General features: G+C 33.2%; 1 protein-coding gene across 1 annotated transcript in view; it reads left to right on the top strand.

Moving 5' to 3' along the window:
* The window catches only part of LOC127735473 (proprotein convertase subtilisin/kexin type 5-like), an 18,187-nt gene extending 7,296 nt beyond the window's left edge, over window positions 1–10,891 (top strand). The window contains exons 2-3 of the mRNA XM_052245646.1: window positions 2,743–5,328; window positions 8,522–10,891. Coding sequence (XP_052101606.1) covers window positions 2,743–5,328; window positions 8,522–8,824 — 2,889 coding nt within the window. The 3' untranslated portion in view covers window positions 8,825–10,891. The remainder of the gene's footprint in view (window positions 1–2,742; window positions 5,329–8,521) is intronic.
* The last annotated feature ends 1,370 nt before the right edge of the window (window positions 10,892–12,261 follow it).

The following is a 12,261-nucleotide window of genomic DNA, read 5'->3' on the forward strand; positions in this document are numbered from 1 at the left end:
AACTATTGAAAATTTAACCAAAATCGACGTGACAACACAAATAATGTATTACTTCGTCTTTTTTAATGTGATGTCCCAAAACGAAGTTATTTTGTATTAAAAGTAATAAAACAACTATTTCCACGTGATATGTGTAATATATTGGCCTGATTAATAAACATCAAAATCGTAGGGTCAATTTTAACCCTTTTGTTAAACTTATGGTTGTACATTTTATTATTGACATTTCTTCCCTGTTCTTAAACTGTCTATGTTCAAGTTATTATGTGTTATATTGTAGAATTTTTATTTTATCTTGAGAAAATGCTGTTCATACCTTTACAAGTTAATTAACGTTATATGTGTAAATTGTTAGAGACAAGTGCGTGTACTCAATTTTTTTCATTGCCAGACTTTTGACAACAAATGTAGGGCATTTAACGTGAGGGTACCTAAACTGCATATATTTTGACAGTTTATTTCACCTACGTTTATTTATGATCCAGACAAAAGTTTCCATTCAGTGTTTATTTTGTAGATGTATCTTCATTTACTATATACTTCCACCAATTTAATTTTGAATCCATATTGAATCATAGAAAATGGGTTGTCTCTTTGACACATTCCCCATTTCCATTCTCAATTTTATTGAACCGACCATGATTCTGTAATGAGCAGTACCCAAATTGCATCCATGCTTAAATTTTCATTCTTAAAAATCGAACAACAGATGTTTTGTTTTATTTCTTTAAACATTTAGAACAATTTAACATTAGTCCATGCTTACTATTAATTTTTTTTAAGAAATGAATGCTTGTAACATATTTTATTTGCTGATTTTTAAAAGATGATCTTTTGTGGTCGTCGCATGGCGACGTTTCCGTAGATTTTACTTTTTCCAGTGAATGTTTCATCTGTTGATATATACTGTGAAAGTTCTGTGTATATTTAAATATATCATATATGGTTTGATTTTTCTTGTTTCTCATTGGTTTATTTGGTCACGTGTTTTCCATTATATATTTTGTATTTTTTCACTATTTTGACATATTGACTCGACGCTACGATTTTTAAAAATGATATTGACTCCATGTTACTAAAATAGTAACATCGAGTCAACATCATTTCCAAAAATAGTAACATCGAGTCAATATAATTTTCAAACTTACACTATTTACATATGTAATATATAAATTAAGGACTTTCACTCGGTCAATACGTTATATATGGACCTGTTAGATTATATTGAAACTCGGACTTTGTCCTCGGTCAATATAATCTGAACAGGTCCATATATAACGTATTGACCTCGTCAAAAATCCATAATTGATAAATATTTACCTATGTTGAAAGACGAGCATAATGTCAAATCACAAAAATACAAATTGTTTAGTCTCTAAGAAAACCTGCAAGATTTCCGCTGCTATTTTTTCTAAATAAGTGCAATTTGGGTACTTAGTGCAATTTGGGTACTCGTTGCAATTTGGGTAAAACTATTGCATTTGATTAAGTAAGTGTTGAACTTATGGTTCCTATAGTGGTTTCACAACCTTATCAACATATTGTTTCTTACGGGTTCCACATGTGGAGCAGAATCTCCTTAACCTTCCTTTCTTGTTCATGGTAAGTACATATTTAGTGATGCTTTACGCTAAGGGATTTTACAATGTAGGAAAGGAGGACGGGATTGTTACGATAAGTTGAACTTATCCATGGCCTTCTGTGACATAGATATTCCACATAGCTAGCCAGGTAATGATGACTCCGTAAAACTTTCGAAGATCTCTCTTTAAAAAAAAAATATATCAACTGACAATAAACAATAAAAAAAAAATATTACATTGCACAAAAAAAAGAAAAAAAAAAACACAAAAAAAAGAACAAACAAAAATTTACAAAACACTACAGAGAAATTTAAAGACCGAATAACTATAACCTCATACATAATTGGGGTGAACTTAGGTGCTCCATAAGGGTAAGCAGAAATTTCCCCACTAGTCCCACGCGTAGTGTTGTTAATGAGACTCAGTCGCGAATTTGCGTTAATTTTTCTATGCCAATAAAACTTATGTCGTAAATCTACAATCATTTATCTGGTGTATACCACGTCTATCTCTTGGTGTCTTATTTAGTTCGTGGCAGGCTTATTGATTCGATTATCTAACACAACAATTGCTTGCGACACTAATAAGTTTAATATTTTTTACGTGGCTAGTCATGTTGCTATAAATGAACGGGGAAAATGCAGATATGATGTAATCGGAAGTCGCCAATATTGAGATCTCGAAGCACTTTTTTGTATTTTGAAAATTTTGTAGCAAACATTGTGGTATAGGTTGACTGATTTATGATAAAGAAAATTGCATAAATTGATGACACCAAGCCTCAAAATTGGTCACAAATGAAAGTCTGAGAAATAGGTATTTTGATATTTCTGCTTTCTTTCAAACAGAACGTCGTTAAAAACCGTATTTAAAATAACCTAGGGACATTTTTTGAATGATCTGAAAGGAAAAGTTAAAACGTCCTCTACATCGAACTGCACTGATTTGTTAAATGACTAAGACTAAGACATCGAACATGATAGCAAAATTTCCCAAGTTACTTACAGCTCTAGTGAAGAAATTACATACCTCAAGAAACGTAAGTATGTAAAAGACAATGATATAGCGTCAGCTTTCTGCTAATTTGAATTGAAAATTACAATTAAAAGCATCAAAAATGCAATAGACGTCATCTATTCATTATTTTATTAATTTTTAGGTTATATGGACAATGTGCTTACCGACAGAGGTAAACACAGGTAGAGATGACTGCAAGAGCACATGCCCTTCAGATAAAGCAATATATAAACAAACATGCATCAGCACATGTCCTCCACATACCAGAAGACTGGAGACTGACCTTGCTAGATACTGTCTAATTGATAACGAGTTCAACTGTTTAGGAAGGCTTTGTGGTGGTGATTTTCCATATTGCTATCAAGCAAATTGTGTCAAAACATGCCCAGAGTATACAGTAACATATAATGATACATGTATGCTTAGATGCCCGGCAGACGCTCCGTATGTTACTGTTGATCAATGTACAGGAATTTGCTTAACTGGAAGAAAAGTGTGTTCTCTTAAATGTCCCGAAACCCATCCGTTTGTTTTTCATTCTGAATCGTTTAATTTTTGCTTACAAACATGTCCAGATTTTACAGCGGCCTCATATGCTCAATCGACATGTAGCACTAAATGTCCTCGATCTGCTCCTTATTTATTTAACAAAACATGTCATAATATTTGCCCAGATACCCACATGTTAGTTTTAACTAAGATTTCAAAATATAATATTATACCAACGTGCACGCAATCATGTTCAGACGAAACAGTTGTCGATGGAAATGTGTGTGTAGAATTTTGTCCTAGCGGTAAACATTTATTCAACAAGACCTGCGTAGGAAAATGTCCTAAATCGCACCCTAATTTATATCCAAGAAACCAATATATTATAAATCTAGATACAAAACACTATGGGCGTGCCGCTTTCATATGTGTTGAGTCATGTATCAATGTAGAGGCAGATATTCCTTGGCTTCAAAGACTATATTCCTGGGCAACACCTGCAATACGTCTTTATAAAAATGTTTGCGTGGGTGAATGTCCAGCCACTAGCAAATTTGACTATAATGGAATATGTGTGAAAAATTGTCCAAGCAATGAATCATTCTTGCAACCAACATCTGGAACAACGATTAAATGTGTCAACTATTGTTCAGAGGTTTATTACAATAGGACTTGTATGGACTATTGCCCTTCTGAGGCTCAATATAGGATGAATAAAACGTGTTATAAGACATGTCCAAATGATTTTCCTTTTCTGCAAAGAAATGCTTGGGATTATTCGTGTGTAGATAGTTGTAAAACATTTTATTATAACAAAAAATGTGTCTCAGAGTGCCCAAAGGAAGCTAAATACCAGCATAATATTACATGTGTGAGTAAATGTGACGGCGATCTTCCGTTCAGTTACAGTTCAGTTACGAAGGATGAAACCTGGCCATATAAAAAACACTACAATAATAGCTGTGTGAAATCGTGTCCGAATCTTGAAACTTTAGATAAAGATTGTGTAGACAGCTGTCCAAAAGACGAAAAATATATACTCAACTCTACTTGCGTGTCTATATGTTATGGAAATCTTCCGTACGCATACAAACAAACCACTTCAGAAAAAAGGTACCCTTATAAGGAGCATATAAAGTATATCTGTATGCAATCATGTCCTCTGGATACATTTCTTTACAACGATACAAATTGTGTTGCGAACTGTCCAAAAGATGCAAATTTTATATTTGAATCATCTTGTGTGAATGAATGTCCTCTATCAAACCCTTTCAATTACACTAAGAACGGTAAAGGGTTTGGGATATATCAGTGTGTGGAAAGTTGTCCAAACAAAACATTTTTTTACAAGGAAACATGTTTTGACAATTGTCCAGAAAACCTTAAAACTCATATACATACTTGCACTGAAAGCTGTCCTATTTCACATCCGTACACTTATATTCAATTAATACAAAAAGAACCAATAGTGGGAAGTATAAACAAATGTCTAAAAAGATGCCCGGACGGAACAGTTATAAATGACCATTTCTGTGATAAATTATGTCCAGCCAACATACCTTATCTTGAAAATAATCGATGTGTGAATGTTTGTCCAAATTCAAATGCTCTTGTCGAAATTACAAACCAGGGCAAGAAGTGTCATGATAAATGCCCACATCATTTATTTATAATGGATGACAATTGTGTAGAAAAATGCCCGGACAATAGGCTAATCGTCGGAAGTTCTTGTAAAGACATAGGCAAATGTCCCTACCATACCTATCTAGAACATTCTGAAATTGGGAAAAGATGCACAAACAAATGCTCTGCAAAGTTTTATCTCGATGGATTAGACTGTATTAAAGAATGTCCACCACAAAAGGTGATAGCTGGAATTAGTTGTTTAGATGAGTGCCCACCTGCTTTTCCACTAAGCCATAAGGATTTCAGTTCAAAACCACGTATTCATTGTTATGGAACATGTCCTTCTGATTATGTTGCAAACGGAACCGAGTGTATTGAAAGCTCTACATGTCAAGTTGAAAACCACTTTACATACAGAAATAGATGTTACGAAAAATGCCCACACTTGACAATTGAGTACGGGTATAAGTCCTGTGCTTCAATGAATATATTCATAACATTTTTAGTTGTATGTATACTGTGTATAATAATACCACTTACTTTGATATATGTTGCCACCTGCTTCACTGGATGGTCTTCCAGAACAAGGGAATACACAGCAACGTTTAATCGGGTAATATTTTAGAATACCATGTAGAGCTCCATGAGCATCATAGCGAAAAAGATGAAAAACGTTATTTCTTTTTAAAAATCCAATCAAACCATCAATACAGTTCACAAGACCTTCAGTACGTAAAGACCTTTAGAAAAAGTGGGGTCTGTAACAATACATAAGGAATGCATTAGAGCCAAATGTTTTTCTTGTACGCTCTTAAACATTCCCCCCCCCCTACTACTTTAAGCGAGCTTAAAATCCATATGTTGACCTCTGAATGTCTTTAAACTTCTGTGACGTTCGTTAGGTTTCGGTCTTATTTGCATATACCCCACAACTGCTTTTATTGATTGTACTGAATGTAAATGTGATTTTTGCCACTTGACGTTACACAGCCATCATTCAATCCTCTTATTGTATGTTCATTCTTTAGGAAACAATGTTTTAAAATTAAGAGTCGCCCAAAAATGAATCATTTTTTCCTCAAAATATTATCAATCAAATGTTTTTAGTTATATCCCATTATTAATAAGTTTTGATATTTGGATAGTTGATAAGAGTTTTTTTTGTTACTGTACAATAGGTAGCATCTATATTGACATTACTTATTCAACATTTTTATAAGAATAAGAATAAGAATTGTATTAGTTTAAAATCCAAACAATAGGATTATTACTAAAGAAAAACATATAAATAACAATACGATAGACAGAAAACAATACAAACATGTAGCATATAAGATATATCTATAAGATACAATATTTAAATTTTTTTCACGTAAAAGAAAAGTAACACAAGTAAAATGAATTTCTACATAAAGGTTTGTTCATGTACTATATTTAGTAATACAAACAACACATGTATTTACCGAAAAAGATAGACATACCATACCAACCACTAACACCCGACTCGTCCGAGAAAATAAACGTTGATACGAATTCAGGTCAAGTTTTTCATCGATTTTTTTCTTGAAATTTTGGACACAAAGTCACTGTTGATATGCAACCTTGAAATGTGCAAAGACGCATGAGATATTTCAGTTAGATTTTCCGATCCGTGATTTAAAAACACAAAAATGCATATCTCAATACTTTTCCGAAAAAAAACCTCTCAATCAGAAAAGGATGCTTCTTCCGTTGTTTTGTGATGTAAAATCTATACCTCATTTCTTGCATTTGAAGTAAAATACCCCCCCCCAAAAAAAAAAAAAAAACAAAAAAACAAACAAACTTCCGCACAGTCCACCTACCAATTGTGTGACAATTAAGTTGAAGAGGCAAATAAACGAGGGCACATACATGGAAAAGCAGTTAATTATCCACAACTGTCTGTTTCATACTTTTCCGAAAATAAAAACACTCTCAAACAGAAAAAAGATTCTTTCTTCCGTTGTTTTGTGATGTAAAATCTAGACATCATTTCTTGCATTTGAAGTAAAATACACCCAAAAAAAAACTTCCGCACAGTCCACCTACCAATAGTGTGACAATTAAGTTCAAGTTCAAGAGGCAAATAAACGACGGCACATATATGGAAAAGCAGTTAATTATCCACAACTGTCTGTTGCATACTACTGAGAAAAACAAGGGTCCATCAAATTATTTGAAAAAACCCTTCAATTCATTTGCAATATACGAAGGTTTCATATTATCTTAAAAGAAACGATTACCAGAATTTTTTGTTTTTTGTTTTTATTTTGAAAAGTACCTGATTTCAGATTGTATGGGTATCTACGTGGAAGTCTATTGGGTGAAACTCATTTCAGTGCTCCCTCTCGATTTCAAAACCATAGATTAACTATAATAACATTTAGACTACCACTATACTGAGTTTCTACAACAATAAAGTTTCGAGACAATAAAATTTAAAATTGTTTAAAATGACGAGAATTGAGAAGTTTCGTTTCGAACGAGATATGGTGTTGCATGAATTTCTCTAATGACTCTTAGACGTTGTGTAGGCAAACAAAATCTTCCTTTTCAATAATTAGCAAAAGGATTAAGTTCTAATTATTACTTCATTTGGCATGATTGCCTATTTTTTGCGGATAATAGCGGAATCAGAGGATATCAAGAAAATTTGAGATCTTATTTGATTTTGACCAATTAAGAACTGAGATCAAGCGAACCACACGTCAATTTAGATGAATAATCAACCGTTCGGCTTTAAGTGTTCCTGATGAATGTAAATCCAGAAAAGCACTTCGAATGCAATAAATATGTTAAGTGTTATTTTCTAGCTTTAGTTCGATACCACTGCTGGTGGACTCTTAGTCCCAGAGGATACCATCAGCTCGGTATTCAATAATTGGGTACCGATATGATTTATATCATAACTTTCATAACATTTCCGATGATAAGTTTTGAAATTAATACGAATTCCAACTCTTTTAGAAATAGATGTGACATACACTGCACTTCTTGTAGAGAGAGGAAAGTATAATCAAAACAAAAATCCTTTGGCAATAATATAAACGCTACCAATGTTAATGCACCAGATACGCATTTCGACAATTGATGTCTTTTTAATGTTGATCAAGCCAAAATGTTTAAAAATCCAAAAACCTTAATAGAAACGTTGAAGAGCCGTTAAATCCCCAAAAGACACTAAAAGCCAAACCCAGACAAGGATTTTTCGTTATCAATATTTTCCCTCTGAATAAAGCAAAAAATTTAAATCATTTAAATCATTTTTCATTTGTTAAAAAAGGATCACTTGGAGATAAAACTATATGAACATCTTCGTTTAAATGAACAAAAAACAATCCAAATCCATTGCATTTCTTATATTTTGATGATTTGAGTGAAAAATCTGGACTGATCATTTGTGATGATTTGAGATCAGATGATAAATTATTATTTCAAAACTACATAAATAATGTCAACTGTGCCAGTATTGCTGCAACAGATGCATATTTCGACACTAAATGTCAAATATGATTTGTCTGATTTTACAATTGTCCATTATATACTACCTGTAATGATATCTTTTGGTCGCATGATATGTTTTGTATTTGTATAGACATAACAATGATTATATACACAATTGCCATTTCATGATCTTCTAGATAACGATTTAACCAAAACAGTGATATTGTGAGCCTGAAGTTACTCAGACACTCATCAGACAACGCGACTGTCACTTATGTCATACATGTATATTGCATTTTTCTTTGTCTGCTATTGATTAGTAACGTATTATTTTATTTTAGGAAAAACAATCACGCGAGGAAGATAACGATTCTAATACAACACCTTTGATTTCTTTTGAAAATGGTGGTATCGAAAACAAGCATTCGGAACATTCAAATAGTATAGAAGTGAGATCTGATATTGAAGATATTATGGCAGAACTTGACGATGGTTATAAAACATCTACTGATAGAAACTTTAGAGTAAAATATGAACCTGTCCAGAAAGAAACACGTGATAGAGAAAATGAAGATAAAACGCACACAAATTGTAGAAATGAGACAAAAGATGTTCATATCGAGGTTTTGTCAACTGAGCAATGATTTAAAATGATCTAAAGTACATTTAATTTTTAAATATCAAATACAGCTTAAATCAAACCATGAAGCGACCAATATTTCAAGTATCAGGACGAGTACTTGTTCAAAAAATGACAATTTGGACACGAGGAAAGAGAAGGGGTGAGAAACAACGATTGATATAAATTCATTTGGATTTGTTTCTACAAACATGTCGCTTTCTTGTACACGAGGGTCAGACATTAAAGTCAATTAATTGTTTAAATTTTGAAGTTTTTTGTTTGTGCAAATAGGGACATCGTTTCATCAAAATCCATATATTTATATATATCATTTGAGGAATACTATCGATTGTGCAAGCCTACTTCGGTAAACAACGGTGCCATTTGCGTCAATAGTGACTAATATCACTAGCGCCAGACTATCGATTATGCAAGCCCCCATCGGTAAACAACGGTGCAATTTGCGTCAACAGAGATTCATATAACTAGCGCCAGACTATCGATTATGCGAAACCTTCATCGGTAAATGCGTCAATAGAGATGCATATAACTAGCACCAGAATATCGATTGTGCAAACCTTCGTTGGTAAACAACGTCAATAGAGATTCATATAATTAGCGCCAAACTATCGATTGTGCAAGCCTATTACGGAAAACAACGGTACCATTTGCGTCATTAGCGATTTATATAATTTGAGGCAGATTATCGATTGTGCAAGCTTACTTCAGTAAACAACGGTGCCATTTGCGTCAATAAAAATCAAATAGGAACAGGCTATCGATTGTGCAAGGCTTTATCAGTAAACAACGGTGCCATTTTCGTAATAGAGATCAATTAAATTGAAGCCATTTGGTTTTTTTAAATTTTTTTATTTAAAGGTTTGTACAATTAAATAAGTTGAACAGTTAACTATATATACAAAAGTCATTGGCTAGAGAGAGCTCGGCATATATGTTCAGATCTCTGAGGCAATATAGGTGACTTCAGATGCATACCAGGGTTTTTAAGAAACAGTCAGTAAAACACTAAAATAAACAAACATCAACTGGACCAAAAATATTATATTGCAACTAGACAGCAGGTCGAGGATAAAATTACATTTAGACGCAATAAACGTAAACGGATAAAGTTTGAAAAAAAGTTCCAGTGAACTGACTTTAACATTATGACATGTATCGCGATTTTAAACAGATTGTTCTACTGTTCATATGTTCCAGAAAAGGAGTAATGAGATCACCCCCAGTTTTTGGTGGGGTTCGTGTTGCTTAGTCTTTAGTTTTCTATGTTGTGTCTTGTGTACTATTATTTGTCTGTTTGTCTTTTTATTTTTTAGCCATGGTGTTGTCAGTTTATTTTCGATCTATGAGTTTGACTCTCCCTCTGGTATCTTTCGCCCCTCTCTTGCATTAGATTTCCTGAAGAGTTTCATTTCAATAAAACATTGAACCAAAAAACGATTCAATATTTTGGTTCTCAGAAAAATACAACTCTCCTTTTTGTTAGAAAGCTTTCATTATAAACTGTAATACAAAAAATTGTTCATACTTGCCTCGGTCTATATATATATTTTTTGAGAAATGACTGCCTTGTTTGTAACTCTATATGGTCTCCAGTACCAAAAACTATTCACATATTCATCTTACTTAAACATTGCCCTTTTCATTTACTTTAATGCTATTCTACATTTTGACAATACAATTTATTTTGGGCATGTTCAATAACTACTAAATTTGTCATACGGATTTAAATGTACATCCAGTAAGAGCTCAAGAAAGATTTAAGAAGCAATTTAAAAATAAGAAAGCACAAAGCAACAGCACATAAGCATTAATATTAAAAAATAATAGTTCCGATTTCAATGTGCACGAAACGTAGACACTTCAATTTTTTCCATCCTCTACTACAATAAATAAACGCCCATTATACTAAAATCTAGCCCATGCACTTTTAGGACTGTGACATACCTCCTCTTAATTTTTTAATTTTTTAATGTAAGCGATATAACTTAACTGACACCATTGAAAATAAGCGGAAACTCTTTCATGTGTTATCCTTGGAAATAAATCAACTTGAGAGTGCATTTTATCATTACCGTATTTGTGTTATTTAATGTTTTATAACGCATATTTTAAACTTGTATAAGGGGAAAAAAGTAATATAACGTTTTCCCAGCATTAGGCTGGCCGTTTGTGTTCCCAAGGCCTTTAAAGAAAGTCAACTTCGGAGCACTGCGACTGAATGTAAGGCTATAATATATTTGGTAAAATTTGATGTAAAATGACGGTGGACATGGATACTAAAAACAAGCACCGTCCAGAGATGGTCATGCCACCATATGACTGAAAAGTATATGTGAGGTATACGTCAACGGCAAATCAACGAACAATACTGATTATAAGAAGAACAAAAACAAAACATGCACAAACACACACACACAACGGCAACACAGCTTTGAACAATAGACAGACAAAAATATGTTCATCGCTTCTTGTAGATTTTGTATGTTCGAAAGCAGCAATATAAATCTATTCAATATTATGCAAATTGAAATATACATACATAATTAAAAGATATTCTTATTTTGTGTATCAAAATGAGCACAATTATCAGGACACTGCAGGCAAAATGAGTATACGACCAATCCATAGACTGAGTCCCCAGTGGGTTCATGGGCAAAGCCCTGGTAGGGGGACCGGGCTGGCTAAGCCCCACGAAAGCTCCGCATATATAGCGTTTCAAAGCATTCACAACCGTGATAAAACTTGTACATTTTTGTTGTGGTTGTTTGGTCAATTATTGGTTTAATATCGAGTCGAGTGAAGACTAAGCATTGTCGTTTGCGTTTTTTGTACGCCGTGAGAGCTTTTAAAATCACGGAGACTTGTTTCATATGGTAGTATTTGTATTGAGCAATGTAGATGTATAAAAAAACAATAAACATCAACTCAATACTATATGTGGAGTTTCTGCTAGCATAAACATATTACAGCAATCAATCTGTTGAATTTCAAACTTGAAGTAAATCAATTCTGGTCAGAAAAAAGGAACCCCAAAAGACGTTTCTTCCTAACAGCAAATGCGTCAATAACTTTCTTAATGTAAATTTCCCAATGTTTGTATGCTTGAAGGATGGACTGTTAGTGATTGACGAAGGGGACTCTATGGGTTTTTTTAAAACTGATCCTAAAGTTTGAGGAAAAAATAATTTGGCTTCGATGGGTTTAGAAAAATAAGTAATCGGATGTTTTTTTCATTAAAAAAACAATATTGAATATTATGAAATAAGTTTATCATGCCGCATACAAAAATTTTGCATGAGAAAAAAAAACTATATGCCCCCCCCCCCCCCCCCCCACCCACCCCCTTTTCAAATTACATTGTCGGTCCCTAAGTTCGTTTTTCTCTTTACGCTTTACTTTATGTCCGGTGTTTTTGTTCTTAGACTTAGATCTACCCTT

Source organism: Mytilus californianus, unplaced genomic scaffold (genome assembly GCF_021869535.1).
Source record: "Mytilus californianus isolate M0D057914Y unplaced genomic scaffold, xbMytCali1.0.p SCAF_1, whole genome shotgun sequence".
Lineage (NCBI taxonomy): Eukaryota > Metazoa > Mollusca > Bivalvia > Mytilida > Mytilidae > Mytilus > Mytilus californianus.